Source organism: Gouania willdenowi, chromosome 24 (genome assembly GCF_900634775.1).
Source record: "Gouania willdenowi chromosome 24, fGouWil2.1, whole genome shotgun sequence".
NCBI lineage: Eukaryota > Metazoa > Chordata > Actinopteri > Blenniiformes > Gobiesocidae > Gouania > Gouania willdenowi.
The window spans coordinates 14,904,684-14,924,286 of record NC_041066.1 but is presented as its reverse complement, the minus strand read 5'-3'; the positions used below and the strand labels follow the sequence as shown (position 1 = coordinate 14,924,286).

Below are 19,603 nucleotides of genomic sequence, written 5' to 3'. Positions count from 1 at the left end.
ACAAACATTGTGGAACCAAAAAAATGACATAACCAGAAAACAATCAAATGCTTCACATCATAGCTGACCAACCAGATTAAACATACGGCGCCAAAACAGCATTGAATGCCTGTTATTTTCACTGTTTTAGAGTAAAAAAATTAGTTATACTTAGAGCCTGAGAATATTTTTTATTTTGAATTGAATTCATTGGTGTTTTTTTTTCTTTCTTCTTTTTCAAAAAGATTTGTGTACCTTTTGACAAACCTTTTATTTTATACACCTTTGTGGAAAATAAATGAACCCTCCTATTATCCTTGGGGTCAATTTAACCCCATTCAATGTTTACCATTCAAAAAACTTTTTTGTTTCCTTAATCTTTCATGACTTTTCCCAATTTGATGGGCACAATTGCTTAAGCATAACATTAACATGGTGATATTTTTTCACTGTGCTGAACACTGTGTTCCTGTGGGGTCAATTTGACATCAAGTGTATAATGTGTCTGTCTGTGTGTGGTCATTATTTTCTGGAGGCAAATAAACCTGGGGGTCAGATTGACCCCAAAGGTAAAATGTGTTAAAAAATATTTGACAATAATAGACGGATTAGTTCCAATTGTGCAAGCTTTGGTTTCTTCCTTTTTAAGTTTATATATGAGATGTTTACTGTATGAAAGGGAACAGTGGCAAGATTTATTATGGGGGTGAAAGTAACTAGTAACTTTTACTTTGAGTACTATTTAATTGAGCTACTTTTTACTTGTACTTGAGTATTTTATGTATGACTTACCAGGTTGAGGTCAACTATAATTGTACTCGCGTGATTGATAAGTAATCACAATTACAATGTAATAATAATTGTAATTTATTTGGAAAAATCTTGTTGCTGTTGTAATTTGTAATTGAGTTCAGATAATTGAATTTGGATTTGTAATTGTCATGGAAATTCTATAAAAAAAAAAAAAAATTGGAATTTTGTTAGATAAGGCATAAAAATGGGAGGGGAAGGGGATTTTTGTTTTCTTTTTCTGAGATATAGTAAGGCATAAAAATGGAAAAATTCTGGATTCCCCCCCCCCGAGATCATTAAGGCTATCGTAAGAACTTAAAAACTAAGTTTTTAATTAGTTTTGACCACACTTAAACTGGGGTGAAAATCCAGTAAGGCATGAAACATGTGGAAAAACACCCAAATTTCAGAGGCACGACAAAAAAATGGGAAAAATTTGGAATTTCTTTTCTGAGATAAGGCTATCATAAGGCATACAGCATTTTTATGGGGTTATTTATTTCAGGTTCAGTAATTGTGAGTAATTAAATGTGAACTTTAGTGATTGAGAACATAATTGTAATTTAATTTCAGGGGGGAAAAAAAACAAGAACTGTCATTATCATAATTGAGTTGTAATAAAGATGGATCATTGAAGACGTAATTGTAATTGAAATATGTAAATGACCCCGACCCTGATGACTGACTTGTACTTGTCATTTCAATTTCAAGTAACTGTATAGTAGGAGATATCAATGCTCTTTACACATATGTCAATAACACAATGGAAACCTCATATCTGCTGATTGTTCATGTTTAGGATATTTTATATCACTTTGGATTATTTGGTGAAATCATAGATCCACTGCATTTTCGTGCACTTGAATCGAACATGAATAAATGATGATGCCAGCCTGTGAAATGAGCTGGGAGGCACTACTGCATCGGTCCACACACACACACACACACACACACACACACACACACACACACACACACACACACACACACACACACACACACACACACACACACACACACACACACAAACGCTCTCTGTGCAGCTCAGCGATTGCCATTCCGCGCACAGCACCTCTGGTCAGAAATGGAGCCGGGTCCGTGGCTGACGGTGGTCCGGGGGGCAGCAGAGGAGGAGGAGGGGGTGGAGGGGATACATTATGGCAGCAACCTTTCACTCAATCTGGATTAACTCTCACTGAGCTCTGCGTCGCCAACAAAAACCCTGTGATAGCGATACGAACATCTGGCCGGATTGAATCACTGGCAGCATCAGCATCAGCATCAGCATCAGCATCAGCATCAGCAGCGCAGCCCCGTCGGTACAAAGGCGTTTCTCTGCTGGAGGTGCGCACACGGGCGGATGCGCAGCAGAGAGCGATCCGCACAGCTGCACCGGGACCATCCTGCTCCGCTTTCTTCTCTTCTTCTTCTTCTCATCTTATCCAAACACGGAGCTGAAGGAAGGAAACCGTTGGAACACGACGCTGGAGAGGATCGAGAGCGTCCTTTAATATTGGTATCTGCTGCTTTGTGGATGTGTTGAAGGACATGGCTGGATCCGCAGGCCGTCACACGTTTTAAGGAGCACAGGGACGCGTGTTTTGGGACACCTGATTCATCTCCAAGAGGTCCCATTACCAGCATGCCCTTAAAGGAAATCTGCTTCATCCCAACAACATCTGACTCAGCTTGATGATTAAACTACAAGGTAAATGCAATATTTGACAAACTCTTTTGACTGAATAAATAAATAAATAAATAAAAATCTCAAATAATGACTTATATAGTTCTCCTTCTGACTGGGCTCATGTGACCCTCATCCTAGGACCTGCAAGGTCAAAAAATCTCCTCATCTGGCAAGAAATGACTTGATTTTGATTGTAAAAATCCACCTGGAGTTATTCTCTGCTTTTTTCCCCACTACAGGTGAAACTGAGAAGACATGTTTAAGTATGAATTTCTCTCTAAATTATTTATTTAAAATGTTAAAAGAGAGTTTCAAGATGCATTTTTTAATACCGAGCCCTTCTGTTTCAAGTGAAAAGCTTTACCGTACTGTGTTTTAATGCAAACTGATATGCAAATAACTCTCCTGTGTGATGAAGTCTAAATGAGTCCTCCTGATATTGAGTAAGGATAAATCAGTGATGATGAGCATGTTGCCAGGTGACTAAAAGAGCAGAGGTGCAGAATATGATCCATAGTGATCTTCATTCAGGGGATGATGGTGAAATGGTGCTGTTTTATATGGAGTGCTAGTTATCACATATCTCGTTATTCATGAGCGCCCGAGGCACCAGTGTAACTGCTACACCAGTGAAACCAGGCCCACGCCTCATTTTTGCTGCCTCTGTTTGCTCCTGCTGCTGTGTGTGAATGTGCTCACTGTTGGAGCTCATTTACTGGCTATACCTTTCACAGATGGCAGAGAAGTGATATGACGCTCCTCTGAGCTATGGCAAGGTTCTGCTGACCCAGTTTTCTTCTCCTTTTTCCCCTCATGAAGGTCCTTCTGCTTTTTAAGAGCAAGTGTTTTGCATTAGTCAAAAGTAACCGATAAAAAAAAAAATTAAAAAAATACATGTGCGTGAGAGAACCTTGTGATTGCACCACCCCTAATAAATAGAAAGCAGATTGTTTTTTGGGAAGGGAGAAAACACTTTGTTCTGAGGGTTCTTTTAAGTGGAAAACTGGAGAAAATATCATTATTGTCCTATTTTTCTAAAAAAAAAAAAAAAAAAAAAAAAAAGTACAATACATTTTGATTGGATGTTGGTTTTGCAATCAAACACATGAAAATTGTAACTGCATGTTTTAACCAACCAATATGAGAACCAGCAGCAGGATGAAACTGACTTTTCAGAGGAAGCTGTATTGATATTCCAAGGTGGTGTTCAAGGATTCGGCATTCTCCTTTCCGGGAGAAAAATCCCAGGTCATAAGAGCCAAAACTAAAATCCAGATACTGTGATCAGAATTTCAATTGGTCACCCGTTTCAGCTGCACGTCAACAGCAATGAAGACAAATGAAATGTGATCTGTGAGATACAGACGCATCAGGGAAACATGGACGTTGTTCTGATGCGGTGTAAACACTTGGCATTACAAGGGGGAGATGTAATGCTGATGAACAGCACTTTTTTTGATTCAGTGGGGTCTGCTTAGTATGCTGTCCCACGTAGCACACATGTACACACACACACACGCACACAATTATTTTTACATACAAGGTTGTTAGTGCCAAAAAAAAATGTCATGTGCATTACATTTTTTAATCCAGAGACTTATGTTTAATTTATTCCCTTTGAAAATAAGTATTCTTCCACTGTGTTATGAATGGTGCAATAGTTCTGTGCTGGCCTTCAACCAGGATCAGTACATTTCCAAGGTCTTTCCTCATGAGAGGGTTCTTTGTTCTGAATATTATTAGATCATCTGGAAATCATGCGCTGATTACATCTCACCCAAAACTGACATTCCTCTGTGTTGCCATGGCATCCAGGCTGTCACCCAATCGCTTCCACATCCTGACATTGGCAGACTGTGCAGTAAAGGGTGCTCAAACCCACGTTCAGGAAATACATTGTGCGATGGCCCATGACAACGTCATTGTTTGGTCAGGATGTTTGGAGTCGGCCTGCGCAAGCATTTACCCGACAAAACAGAATTTTCTCCCCGGCTCAGTCAAAACATGATCTACTTCATAGATGCTGCAGCTCCATTTGGTCTCGTAAAGCAAGGAGGCCGAGGACCCGTTTCACTGCTTTGTCGATACCACTTTACCATCATGTTGCAGCATCAGTTTACCTCCTTTGGTACAACAAAGCTTATTTTTCTCTCTCCAGCAGCTAGGTGTCCTTCCCCTAAAGCTTCCTAGGTGAGACAGAGCCGAGATGCTGTCATGTGACTTTGAAACAACAAGCACTTTACATCATTACTTTCCTCACAGGGCTGCTTTACCCGGATTCCCTGCCCAGACTTGGATTGCAGAAGCTTCCTCACATGAGCTCTAGCATAAGTTAGACCATCTGAGAACATATCCCTCCTGACCTCACCGGGCCGATTGGCATGCAATGTGCTGCATAAGGCTTTTTCCCGGCGAATGCTACCCCGGGGAGACCATAGATATCTCCTCCAACGGTGCACTACTGCTGCTGCACATGAATGTGTCTCTCTATAGCTGGAGGTTGTTGTTGTGCAGTGAGCTACTTCTATTAGGCACAAATCCACCCACTGGTGTGTATGTGTGGGTGTGTGCTGTCAGTCTGCTCTGTTGTCAGATGGTGAAAAGACCTGCTCAGAGGTAGTAAATGAATAGTTGATTGACTAAAAAGGAGATTATGGTGAACACATCACTAGATGATCTCTTTCCCTGTTTATTTGTGGCTGATTTAATGTAATGAAAGCCACAAACAGGAAGATAATGATAATTTTTTGTGGGTGTAACATTTAAAGATGAAGTGTGTGATTGATGAAAACATTGATTGATTATCATCCTATTTATTCTGGTACATGATGACTGGAACCTGTTATGCAAATTTGCGCCAGAACACCCGTAATTAAATGCAAATTAGGGAGACGGCAACAGATATATTGTGTTGCTCCGCCAATGAGGGTCTGTCCTTTTGTTCTCATAGGACAAATTAAGTAAGCATTATAATTGAAACTATTAACTTCACATTTGCCTGAGTTTTCAGCAATGAAATGGAAAATAAATCTCCGTAGTAGGGAATTTATCACATCTTCAGCAACACAAACCATGCGTAGAGGTAGCAGGTTCAGACTGTTAGAGACACATGCACTCAGACATAAAGCTAGATGTGAGCTGGTACTTTAGAAAACACTCAGCATGGCGTTGCAGCACTATCTAACATCGGAGTTCTTCGCTGTTGTCATTGAGATGAGTGATGAGTTTTAGAATGTTTGGCCATCCATTCATCTCACCTGCTCATGAGCGATTTGGCAGACGTGTTTCTCCTTAAATAGGCCAAGAAAAGACGTCGCTGTTTGATCAGCAGTCTTCCAGAAAATGTCGTACCTAACGTGCTCCCAACAGTGAGATCTTTCCTTCCCCCGCTATTATGGGCCATTTTAAGGCAACTTCAATTCTACCTTCTCGTTGAGCTGCCGTGCACTTTACCCAGCTGTCAAAAAAACTGCTGTCAGCAGATGCCACCAGTTTCCCTTCACTTGTATTTCGCGTGTGTGTGTGGGGGGAAAAAAACCCTTCTTTCCACGCCCGCACATGCCAGCTTGTCACTAACCTCATCTCTGCTGTTTTCTTTTGCTCCATGATAATTTCCTGATGCTGTTGGGTTAATAATACATGAGTTGTGTGTCACAGCTTTTGATGCATGAAGGTACAGCTGACAGGTTCGTTGCTGAACCATGATTTTTATGCACACTCCAAGACCCAACTTCAACAATAGGCATTACCAGCGAACCACAAAAAGCTATAATCATAAATCAGCCATTCTGGTCGGTATTTAAGGGCTGGTCTTTGGATTTTTTTTACAACATTTGTGGGATTGGGTCTCTTGTTCCCTGTGTTTGATTGGATAGCTTTTCTTTTCTGTCTACTGTAATGGGACACCCAAAGGACTGAATATCACATGGTCGTTCAAATTGCTACTGAATTGCACATCCAGCTATGGTTCAAAGTGACGTCACTTCTTTTAGTGAAATACGCAGTGGACCTGCAGAGTTCTGATGTGATCACCAAGGTTTTATTTTCTGACATGCTATATCCTCGACATTGTCTCAGGATTCATCAAACTGATCCCCTTTCATCCCCCATCTCAGTTTTGTCGTAAGTAAAAGTAGCTGCAGAACGAGTGGAGAGAAAATCAATAGCCCAGCACAGCACAGTCTTGCTGAGGGCCTGGGCCTAATCATCCCTCCCTATTAACGGTAGGTGATAAAAGTCTAATTGTGATGAGGCCTTGCACTGCCAGTCTACACTCATCCATTTGTACACAAACATCAAAGGCCTAAAATTATCATATCAAAAAGTATGATCAGAGCAGTGGAGGCTTAAAGAGAAAGGTATGAATAAAAAACAAATGTTAAGAGAGTATGTCACCCCAATGTTGGCAGGTGACTAATTCATTTCATGTTTAATTACAGAGTAGCCATTGTTTGTTCAGCCACTGAGGTTCTAGGTTTCCTCCTCACAGTTTGGACTCTGATCAAGCTGTTAACCAGCAGTAATAGTGTTTGAAATCCTGCAATTCCTCCGTATTTCTTTGTAAATAGAATATTGCCTGTCTATGTTATATTGCAAAGCCACAAATGTTACCACTGGGTACAGATGATGAAAAATTCGATGATAAGCCTAAAGCTTATAATAGCCTTTTTGCTCGTGTCTTTTCAGGTGTGCTAACCTGACTTGGAGCCCCAATGGAGTCCCTCCTGGTATATCTGATTGTCCTCGGTGTGGCTGTGAGGGCACACAAAGTTCAAATCTGCCCAAAACGTTGCGTCTGCCAGGTTCTAAATCCCAATTTGGCAACCTTGTGTGACAAAAAGGGTCTGCTATTTGTTCCTCCAAACATCGATAGGCACACAGTGGAGATGCGTCTCGGGGATAACTTTGTAACCACCGTCAAACGAAAAGACTTTGCAAACATGACAAAGCTAGTAGATCTCACCCTGTCTCGAAACACGATCGGCTCTATTGCACCTCATGCATTCAAAGATCTGGAGAACCTACGAGCCCTTCACCTCGACAGTAATCGGCTAGCCCACATCACCAATGACACCTTCAGTGGTATGTCCAAGCTGCATCACCTGATCCTCAACAACAACCAGCTCACCCACATTCAAATAGGTGCTTTCAATGATCTGACAGCACTAGAGGAACTGGACTTATCTTACAATAACTTGGAAAGTGCACCTTGGGTTGCTATTCAGCGAATGCCTAATCTCCATACACTCAATATGGACCATAACATGCTCAGCTACATTCCAGAGGGTACTTTCTCTGGACTGCAAAAGCTCAAAAGACTGGATGTGACCTCCAACAAGCTCCAAAAGCTACCTCCTGATCCTGTTTTCCAAAGAGCCGGTGTCCTTGCTACCTCTGGGATAATGGGGCCAACATCATTTGCTCTGAGCTTTGGAGGAAACCCCTTGAGGTGTAACTGTGAGCTACTTTGGCTGCGGCGGTTGCGCAGGGAGGATGACCTGGAAACCTGCGCTTCACCTCAACACCTTGCCGGACGTTACTTCTGGACAGTTTCAGAAGAGGAGTTTCTGTGCGAGCCTCCGCTTATCACCAGGCACTCTCAGGTATGGCATCTGAACAAAGCTGTGTAATGTTAGAACAAGACACTCACAACTGTTGAATTATCTGAGCCAGACACTTAGTTTGTCCAAGGTGGCACTTGGAGCCTTTTACAACAGTCCCATCGTGATTAGTTTTGTGAGATGAGGTCTGCCACAAGACCCACAGGGCTTGTGTGGTATACTTACCGAATAGAATATTGTAAAAACATTAAGGCTTATTCAAAATACTAATCTAACTGTGACAGAGCTTTAGGAGATCTTCTGCAGTGGAGGATTTTAGTTTAATAATACTATGTAGAGCTTTACAATGGCATTGCGATGCAGCTTTTAATACACTGTGGAATCTCTCAGACATTTGATAACATACGTTATGTCACAGAGTTTCTAGTTTGCAGTCAGGTCAAGTTGTTATAATCGTTTGATCTTAGTGGGGACCTGAAAATGAGGTGTCATCACAGACAGAATGCTCGTTTGTCATTGGTGCGTTTAGGAACAAAGCAAATGGGATTTTTGACTCACCGTGAGGTGGTTTAAAGCTAATGTTAGGACGTATACCATGGTTTCCAGCCCATAAACATGGATGTTTCTACAATCAGAAAACACACGTCATTATTTGTGTCACACATTTACCTCAAGATGAAATAAAATACATGTAAATTAATCTATAAATAAATTGGACAATGTTTGTGCTCAATGGGAACAGTTGGTCTGCTGTCATATACTGTATGTTCAGTGGGGGGTTCAGTTGGTACAAGGAACTACGTTCTCACTGTCTTTTCAGTAATTATGATTCATGATAAATCCCGTTGTATGTCTATACTGTCCTCAAGAGTCCTGTTCTACACTCATGATAGTCGTGTGTAAATTATTAGCACATGATATACAAAGCGAAATGATTTTAGTGCACAACAACATCTTAAGCATTCGGTGGCAAATCACAATTGTCGCTCTAGGACTTTAGTTTAGGACCTCTGGATATGTAACTCTCTAAATTCACACAAAACACACATATGAATTAATGAGAGGCTGTTTACCAAGGATGGCATCCACTGCTCGCGGCGCAAAGCACAGGTGGGGAAGTTTCAAAGCCTCTCCATCGAATAGAAGTGTATGCTTTGAACAGTTGTTAGATCTGTTCATACTTTGTGCTTTGTCATTTGCAAAAAGTGTGCAATAATAGTCAAACAAGTTAAGATATTGCAAGGTTAAAACAATACTTTCATCTGGAAGGCCACTCCAGAGTCACAGACTACAAACAAACATAGCTGCTTCTCCATAGTGTTTGATTAGGGAAGAAGCAGAAATGTGCTATCTCAGGCACAAAGAGGGTTTGAGAAGCTTTCACACAGGCTATTTTACTTTATTGTTCAGCAGAAATGCATGCCTAGACCAAGTCTTTAGCATATGCTAGGTCATAGATGATATTATTCTCCTCATGTCCGACTTAAATATCACGACAATGAAAGATTTCCTACTTTTGTAAGGACAAGACCTTTCCATCATGGCACGTGTACCAAAATACAAAATATATGATCTAATAAAGCAGACATACTGTAGGCAACTTGTGGGCACATGCAGCAATTGGTCAAATTTAGTACACAAAAACTCACACAAAAAAATTCCAAAAATACACAAAATGACAACAAAGACGGACACAACATCCACTTAAACAAACAAAATAACTATAAAAACATATAAAAAACAATAACACATTACAGAATAGCTCCAAAGACGCACAAACTGTCGCCACATGGACAGGAAAATACAAAGAACAACAACAAAAATACTGAAAGTGAGCCCAAAAATACACAAATCGACAACATACATGCAGAAAATGACAGAAAAATACACAAAATTACAACAAGATCACAAATAAATTACAGAAACACACATATTGACTCCAAAAACACGCAAAATGACTAAAAACTGACAAAACAACCCATATTAATGCTCAAATCAATCATTATTTTAAATGCTTACACAAATATTGATAATGTGGCCCTTGGATCAGATACACTCACTGTGATAGTGTTGCTCATCCCAATAATAAAGATACTATGGCGATGACAACAAAATGACTCTTTCTTCGCCTTTTTTTGCCTCAGGAGTTGCGAGCTTTGGAGGGCCAGAGCGTATCTCTGCGCTGTAAGGCCAGGGGTGACCCTGACCCCATCATTCACTGGATCGCCCCCGATGGACGCCTGATGTCCAACTCCTCCAGAGCCGTGGTCCACAATGACGGAACGCTGGACATCCTCATCAGCACGGTCAAGGACTCTGGTCTGTTTACATTTCCCATGGCTGCGCTTTGTGTTGTTGACCCACAAAATAATTTATTGCTTTGTGTACACAGGTCTCTGTCACTGGTGTTTGAACACACAGAGCGATAAAGTTCAGAGTTTGAAGACGTGTCAGGGTCAGCTCACAGGTTAAATCTGATGTTGTCCTAAGCAGACGTAAAAGTCTAAACATGAAACTCTGAAGCAAAATGAATCATATTTGATAACTGAGCAACTCATGGTTGAACATTGGAATCCATCAGTTGTGATTACCTTCTAATGTCCAACCTTCAGAGCATATAAGGTATCAAAAGGCAGCTTTAAGGCGGATTAAATGGACGCAGATAGCTTCTCTAATTATAGTATTAATAATAGGGTCACAGGACACAATGAGCATATTTTATCTGAGTCACAGCACAAGGCAGTCTGTACACTGGTTAGCCTGCCAGTCCTTTTATTGGCTAAGCGACAGTGACAGGTAGTCACATACACACATTCAATATAATGGGTAATTTAAGAAATATCAAATAACTCCCCATACAAGCTGCTGTCCCACAGTGCAGGCCTTAGTTTCTCTGCACGCAATGTAAATATGTTTTTTATAGGCAGACATAACAGCATCATTTTTGACTCCACAAGTGTCGAATAGCCAATAAAAAAAAACAATATTCTGCCTATTACAGTATGACTAACATGGTAATGACATGAATGATCTTCAACAAAAGTCAATCTTCTGCATTAGGCGAATAGATTTCACACTTTAACTTGAATTCTGTGTAAAATGATCAAGATTTTTTTTTTTTTTTTTTTTTTTTTTTATCTGCGTATATTGGCTGGAAGCAATCTTTCAGATGTCTCCACTGGCTAATTCAATTTTGTTACTGCTCTTAGCTAACCATTAGTTGAGCACTTAACAATGTTTTACACTACAGTTTTAGAAATGAGGTACTTTGTTCCTTTATTCAGTTGTTAAATTGGACAAACAGCCAAGCTGAATGTAGCCTTAAGTTATTTACACCAAAGCTAAAGTTAAACTACATTTAATGAGGAGAATTAAGGGGTGGACACGCATTTGATACTTTGCCGCATTGCACTGTCTTGACATTCTTTCAGTATGCACTCTGGACAGTCTCTTATTGTGATTTTACACAAGCGCTGCACTATTTGACGAAGGAGAAGTAAGAGAGATCTTTTGCTCTCTTGACATTTGGGGAAACTGACAGAAAGAGTTCCCCTGTCACAGAGCTTGATTTAATCCCCTGATTAATTCATTGGCGTGTTGTGAGTGGATTTGGAGCGTACCGTACTTAAACTGATAAGAAACCCAGCTGCACATTCCAGAACTGAGAGTCTGTGTGCTGTGCTCAGTGGATGGTTTTATGGCACACTCTCAAAGTGTTGTGGACAGTCACGGAAGGCTCGCTGATGCACCCTGACCAGTGTTGGGAACGTTACTTTAAAAAAGTAATTACTCACTACTTGTTCAAAAAAAGTTAGTAACTGAATTACTCTATAATAAAAGTAACTCATTACCAAGGAAAGTAACTATTTGCGTTACTGTTAAAAAAAAAATGTTGCTATATGTCAAAGAATTCAGATTTTTTAGAGGCGTGTGTCGTCGTGAGGTGCTTCATTAAATTGGAGTTGCTTACAACGGATGTCGACAAATTCTTCACTCCTGATTATAATGAACACTTCACATGCACGTTCTTACCTTTGACGACAATTAATTTAAAGTAGTGTTTGTATCGCCGCCTTAAAAATGACAACTTTTCATCAGATTGCTCCACACTCGCCATCTCTGCTGCTTCATCAAATCTGTAGTGGTTGTGTGTGTGTGTCGCGTGTGCTGGCACATGTGTAAAAACACTGGCTCTGATTGGCTACCGTGAAACATGACGCCGCCTTAGCCAGTCATAATCGCTCATCATGTTTTTAACCCACCTCCTCACTACAGCTGCGTATGAAGCCAGGGATGCTTTCTGATAACAGTTTATTCAGTCAATGCATGTAACGCACCGCATTTAACGTTCAGTAACGTTAATGGCGTTGTAACGGCGTAAAAGGTAATTACTTAGATTACCTCGCTACTGAAAAAAAAAAAAAAAAAAAAACGCCGTTATTTTAAACACCGTTATTCCAAACACTGACCCTGACTGACGGAATATGACAGCTGATTAGTTGTTCCCAGTGAGCTCTCATTTGAATTGATTTGATTTAAACCATTATTTGGAAGGTTTGAGATCTAACCTGATGTGGAATGAGTGGGAAATGTGTTTTTGTTTAATGGGATGTCTGCAAATAAGTCCGACCATAAAATGTAAACAGCGAACTCCTCTAGGTTTGGTTTTTATAGGTGTGACGGTAACACTTTACTTGAAGTTTTATTCATCTGGCATTAGCATGAATAAGGTGCCATTAAGGCTGTCATTAAGTGTTGTTTGTTACTGTGACCCTAACACTTTGTTACCCAAACCCCTAACCCCTTACCCTAACCAGGTTTGGGGTCAATTATAATTATAATCGCGTAATTAATAATCGATTACAATTATGGCGTAATTATAATTGTAATTTAAAAATCTGTTGCTGTCGTAATCATAATGAAATTGTAATTGAGTTGGGATACTTGACATTGTAATTGTAATTGCTGTGAAAATTCTATATAAATTGTCAATTATAATTTAACGCAAAATTCGGGATGCATGCTACAAAAATGCTGGTAATTGTAATTGAATTATAATTGAACATGGATAATTGAAGTTGTTCTGGTAGCTGGAGAGGTGTCAGGGCATTTCTCAAGCAGTGCCGAGATGCCCTTGAGCAAGGCAACGAACCCCAACACTGCTCCCTTCATTGTAAAGCGACTTTGAGTACCTAGAAAAGCGCTATATAAGAATAATAATAATAATATGTAATCCCTCCACCTAAAATGCCAACATGACTCCAAAGGTGTCATATAATTTAACAGCACTTAATGACAGCCTTCATGACACCTTATTCAGTGTAATTTTATGTATAAAACTTCAAGTAAAGTGTGACCGGTGTGACAAACATCACTTTTTAACTTAGAAACCAAATAATGACATCTGACTAACTTCATTTCTAGGCTCCTTCACCTGTGTGGCTTCAAACCCAGCAGGCGAGGCCCAGCAAACTGTGGATCTGATCATCGCCAAACTCCCTCATATCACTAACAACACAGTTGCAGAGCAGGAGCCCGACCCCGGCTCATCAGACATCGCCACGGTGACCAAGACTGGGGCAGACGCAGGAGGAGTATCTCTGGGAAACGCAAAGACGAGCCAAGAGAAAAAAGTGGTGATCGCTGAAGCTACTTCCACCTCAGCTTTAGTTAAATTCAACTTCCACAGGAGCATCCCTGGCATCCGCATGTTTCAGATCCAGTACAATGGAACCTATGATGATTCACTGGTTTACAGGTAAGCGCAATTTAATCAATTTATTAATTATTTCGTAAATGTAAATATTTTTTTAAAGCAATAAACCAGGGATGGGCAACTCTATCACAGTGGGGGTCACAAACATGTGATTGTATCTGACTCGAGGGCCACATGATCAACATTGTGTGTTTCTGTCATTTTCTGCATTTTTGTTGTTGATTTGTGCGTTTTTGGGATCACTTACTGTATTTTTGTAGTTGTTTTCTGTATATTCCGGTCATTTTGTTAACAGTTGTGTTTTTGGAGCTATTCTGTAATGTGTTGTTGTTGTGTTGTGTATTTTTGTAGTCATTTTATGTTTAATGTGTAATTTTTTTTTTTTGAGTGTTTTTATGTACTTTGAGTATTATGTAGGACTTCATATTCTTTACAACTTCTTAAATAAAATTTTTTGGGGAGTTGCTTTGGCAACAAATTAGTCTGAGGGCCACATGTGGCCCCCGGGCCACCCATGCCCATGTCTGCAATAGACCAATGAAAACCGCTATCAGTAGGTCAGACGTGTAGGCATCATACGTTTTGAAAAATGGTTTTAATAATAATAATGCATTGGATTTTATATAGCGCTTTATCATAGACACTCAAAGCGCTTTACAGAATTAGGGCATTATTCTTTCTCTTCACACTTAGTGGTGGTAAGCTACTGTTGTAGCCACAGCTGCCCTGGGGTAGACTGACAGAAGCGAGGCTGCCATAGTGCGCCATTGGCTCGTCCGACCAACACTCACTCACACACACTCGGCAATGTGGGAGAAAGACACAATGAGAGATATTACTGGGGTGACTGTCCCCCTGGAATTCTCAGTGCTCTCCCATCCAACTACTAACCAGGCCCAGACCTGCTTAGCTTCCGAGATCTAACAAGATGAGGCAATGACAGGCTGGTATGGCCTGTCAGTATAATCAATTTATATTCGTTGGACTCTGCAGAAGGCCTGACAATTAGTTATATTGGAGAAAAGATGCATCTAAAGCAGGGGTGTCAAACTCATTTTGATTCATTGACCAAATACGGACCAGTTTGATCAGTGGGCTGCAGATTTTAGGGTAGAAAATGAACGACTTTAACATTATTGTGCCCTTGTTTGCACTTCCACATACAAATAATAGTGTATCCAAGTAATAAGTGACAGATATCAGTCCCTGTTGTTCAGGATATTCACTTTAAATTTAGGGAAATAATTTAAAATTAAATTGCGGCAAATGGCAGGATTTTGGAAAATATTAGTTTTTTCAACAATTTGAGATTAAAAACAACTGCCACCAAATTGATGTATTTGGGAATCCTGAGATATCTAAAACTGAATTATTCTATGATTTTCACAATGATTTCAGTTTTCCCACTGATTTTTACATTCTCCTGCTTGCCAAGTTGGATGCCCTAAAGGACCGGAGTTGGCTCCAGGGCCTTGAGTTTGATACATGTGATCTATAACATAGATTGTTCAGCAACCTTGGTTTAAACAATAATCCTAACTTTGATCCCAAATATCTGAAGCATAATTAAATCCTGCGACCTCTGTCGTACCTTCTTATCTTCTTTGAGTGCTGAAACCTTTTGGATATTTTATCATTCAGAGATTGGCCTGGCCGTCAACATGATTATTTAATCCTTTGAGGAAGAAGGAGGAGAGCACTGCATTGGAAATTGTTTGCTTGAAACTCATATTCCAGCTTTGATGTCGTATACTGTTTACTTGATATCAAGGTTATAAAATCGTAAAAGATGGTCAGCAGCACGAAGCTCTGGACTTGCCAGAGATGAAGGTGTCGTATTCTAATGTTTTTCAAAAAGCATCACACGCTGCCAATCCGAGGAGCACGATGTGCACTGCGTTCTTTCATCTCCTCAATCACTCCCTGCATATTTACTGCCAATCACCAGGCTGGGATGGGATCAATGCACAAAGCCATTTATTTCAATGTAAATGTGAAAGTCAGTAAGACGTAAGAAGATTTAGCAGACACCAGTTTATTTAGGAGACATTAAAGGCTGCTTGTAATAGCCTGATGTCAACAAAATGCAGGATCTCACCATGTGAAGGCAATCTTTTCTCAGTAACAACATTGTGAGGGGTGGAAAACATCAAATGTCACTGAAGATTATTCCGACAGATATTACATACCTTCCAAGAGATAAACTATTGTCATGTCATTTCAATCCTGCAAAGCAATAAGATAGATAATCTGACTTACTCGAGTCTCTTTCGATCTAACCCCCTGTCATCCATTTCAGACGTTAAAGACTTTGTTTCTCCTTGCAGGATGATTCCTCCCACGACAAAGAACATTGTGGTGAACAACCTGGCAGCCGGTACACAGTACGACCTGTGCGTGCTGGCCATTTACGATGACCAGGTGACCTCGCTGACTGCCACCAGGGTAATCGGGTGCGTCCACTTCACCACCGAGCCTCAGTACCTGAGATGCCACTTCATGCAGTCCCAGTTTCTCGGCGGCACCATTGTGGTTATCATTGGAGGGATTATCGTAGCCTCTGTGCTGGCTTTTATCATCTTCCTCATTGTGCGCTACCGGGTGTGTAACCAGGGAGATGCAGATAAGGTCAGCTTGGCATAATTCCCCCCTTTTGTTTCATCTTGTTCATTGTTTCAATTAGTAGGGAAACGCGTGTTTAGCGAAATGGCTTTCATTGCTCTGTCTATCTTCTTTTGTTATCATGACAGGCGCTAGAAATGGGAGATATTAGATCGCTAAGTAGTGACGGACAACTCCAGGGCTGTGGGATCCCCAAGTCCCTCTCCAAGCAAGTTCTACATCCGGAGAAGAATGAAAAGGATTGTCTTCGTGTTGCCCTGCCGCCCCCGGAGCCAACCAAGCAGCCAAGCAAGCAGCGAGTGCCAGCTGCAGGCTCCTCCACAAAGCCTTGTGTTCCCGACTGCACGGTCTCCACCTCGGCTGGCAGTCACAGCTGGCACCCGGCGTCCCCAGGCGCACCGAGGCCCAAACGCTCCTTCGCCCAACCAAAAGCCTCCGAAACTCGCCGAGCAGACGTGGAGCTTGTTAACATGAATCGGAATAACTCGTCAGATGTCAAAATGGTCACCGCCGCCGCTCTCACCGCGCCTTGCCAGCCCAACAAGTGGACTGCTGCTCCGAGGGGTTCGCGACCCCATCACTCCTCGCGCCATTATATGACTGTGCCTGCTGGAGGTGCGAGGGTGAACCGCAGACACTCGCTCAACGCAGACTCGTTTCAGGAGCGTTGCTATGTGGCCTACCCAAACGCCGGGGCCAGTCTGCGCTCCAAACGCAGCCTGTCAATGAGCGGAGAGCTGCCTCAGCTCGAGAGCACAACAAACATTCACCTGGCCAGGGACAAGCTCTCCAAGTCTGAGTGGCTGCTGGAGAGCACTTTATGATTTGAAGTGTAAGACCTGCAGTTTTTTTGGATTTGTTTCCTGTTGGGGAGCAAACAGTGGATTTAATGCCTTGTTTTGAGCATCGCTGCTCTTTACTACAGGAGCTTCTTTCATGTACCTTGGAAAGGCCTGGCACACAGGGTTACAGGAAATGGTTCACGTTTGTTTTCTACCGTATAACCAATGAAAGTCTTCTTTATATACATAAAAAAAACAAACAAAAAAACATTTGATCAAACTTCGACAAAAGGCACAACAATGTATAAAACAACTTTATGTAGAAAAAAAGTGTAGTTGTGTAAAATGCTGTACATCTCAGTCTATGTGGTACTGAATACAGTAACATGGACAAAGTGTATCATAACAAAGACAACATCGTACAGACGACGTGTGCTCAACACTCGCGCCGTCGTTGTCTGTGTGAGAGTGAATCTGCAGAAAAAAGATGATTCTTGCCTCAAGCTGCGCAGACAGACGCTGTCGTGTCTTAATTACTGTCGAGGTGGATCGGAGCGATTACGAATGTGTTTTACATCCCAGAGGTGTAGGAAGAGAATGTAGTTGACAGACAATGCTCCAAGTTCCCATCGTCACACTCCCAGAACGCAGCACAATGCAGCATTATGGTGACACAGGTCGACTCAGCCTAATACTGCCTTCCGATTTGAGTCACGATTGCAAAAAAAAAAATGCTCGGATCGAATTCATGTTGTGGCTGATTTGACCGACTTCTTACAGAATAACAGATGTACCAAGTAATCTGGTTTCCATGTGTTTTATTTAACTGAAGTCGTCGTGTCATGCTAATGACAACCACTGTAAAATAAAGATTTATGTAGAGAAGTAATAATCAGAAAAAATAGGCGGAAGTCCACTCTTGATTTTGCTGTTGTTTCTGTTTGATGTTTACCAATATAAATAAACAAGTGATAAAAGGGACAAACACAGACTGGTCACGTTTGCAGCTTTCCTTTTGTCTCCTCACTTTTTCTCACTTAGTCCTCTCAGCCTTGCAATGTTCGTCAAAACAACAGTAGCTGCATTTCTCAGGTTTGCCAAGACAATCGACCAATGTAAGAAATTAATTTGGGGGTTTCCGAAGTCTTGCGGCAACACAATTCTTCTTTCTCTGTAAGTTGTGAACCTCTGTCAGATCTCTGCTCCGGGGCTCTTCATTTTGTTCAAAGAGGGAATGGTAGCAGATGATGAAAAGAGGCCATTCTGGTCACCAGGGACAAGTCTAGCCTTGTACATTTCTGTACTCAGCTACCAGCACCATGTCTGTCCCCTGCCACAGCAGAGGCTAAACACCTCCACAGCAGGAGCCTGTGCACGACTAATTCAACTGTTCCAGTGATGTCCTGCTGGGAGCTAGTAGAGGACATGATATCCATTACCTGCTGGAACACATGCTCCAATTCACCATGCATTTCAGTGATCGGACGGTCCTTTTTTAATTTTTATATACTCTGCAACAGACACACGCTGGTATGCTTTTTACTGCATGTAGCCTCGAGGAATAGCTGCAGCGTAAGGGTGTGAAGGGACATGACAAACCTGTGAAGATTAACACACTAGTACACTACAGTGTGAGCCACGTAAATGAAGTGCTGTTACCTACATAGGCTGTGCTTGAGCACATTTATATATCATTTCATGCTCATTATGAGTGATTAAAATGCAGGGGAGCCTGGCTTGAGCCTTGGTTCAGTCTCTGGCTAGAGCAAAAGTGTGTTAATAATAGATGCATATCAAAAGAGAGGGAGAGGAAATGAGGGAAGGCGAGGCGAGTCGGGAGAGAGAGAGAGAGAGAAAGTGAGAGGTAAATGGCAGGTTTTATGAAATAAATACACCAACGAGGGTGGGAGGCAAGGCAGCAAGAGTAAGGATGGAGAAATAGATAGCATTTCTAAAAGTGCAGAGACAAATGCATGATTGAAAGAGACAAGAGCAAAAAAAAAAGGGCAAAGTGGGTGAGCAGTAGAAAAATAAAACTAGCGTAGAACAAAACAAGGGTGTAAGCCGTGCACCCTTTAGCTCTTCAGTATTCAGTTTGCCTTTAAGCAGAAACTGTAACGGAGGAGGATGATGGAGGGAGAGGAGAGGCATCTCTGGGGTGAGTGTAGGTGATGGACTTCAGTAAGGGAAGTGTGAGCCCTGCGGACGATCCAGAACAACACTTTCAACTTCACCAACAGCACAGGCCTGACCTGCTTTCCAAACCCCCGCTAATGTGTTTTCATGGCCCTTTGTCTCATTACTAACCTCTGCTTGCTTCCGTCTTTTTTCCCTCTCCCCTGCCTTGCATCATGCTGACTCACTCCTCCAGACTACAAGACACTCTCCATGCACCCGAGAAACTTTCCAAACCTCTCCTGTCATCACCGCCCACCCTTTGGCTTGCTTGAGCCTTGCTCCTGCA

General features: G+C 41.4%; 1 protein-coding gene across 2 annotated transcripts; it reads left to right on the top strand.

Moving 5' to 3' along the window:
- The first annotated feature begins 1,828 nt into the window (after nt 1-1,828).
- On the top strand, nt 1,829-18,115 carry lrfn5b (leucine rich repeat and fibronectin type III domain containing 5b). Of its 2 annotated transcripts, none has more exons than XM_028439732.1 (6): nt 1,829-2,479; nt 7,145-8,061; nt 10,164-10,338; nt 13,444-13,777; nt 16,063-16,363; nt 16,486-18,115. In XM_028439732.1, exons 2-6 carry the CDS (start codon nt 7,171-7,173, stop codon nt 17,179-17,181), a joined length of 2,397 nt encoding a protein of 798 aa, XP_028295533.1. In that variant the 5' UTR covers nt 1,829-2,479; nt 7,145-7,170; the 3' UTR covers nt 17,182-18,115. The 2 variants fall into 2 exon arrangements, with proteins under 2 accessions (XP_028295533.1, XP_028295534.1); XM_028439733.1 differs by lacking the exon at nt 1,829-2,479 and adding an exon at nt 6,355-6,681.
- The last annotated feature ends 1,488 nt before the right edge of the window (nt 18,116-19,603 follow it).

Coding starts and splice junctions, on each gene's coding strand:
- lrfn5b (XM_028439732.1), top strand. CDS start 7,171: ATGGAGTCCCTCCTGGTATATCTGATTGTCCTCGGTGTGGCTGTGAGG. Junction 8,062..10,163: donor TTATCACCAGGCACTCTCAG/GTATGGCATCTG, acceptor TTTTTGCCTCAG/GAGTTGCGAGCTTTGGAGGG. Junction 13,778..16,062: donor GATGATTCACTGGTTTACAG/GTAAGCGCAATT, acceptor TTCTCCTTGCAG/GATGATTCCTCCCACGACAA.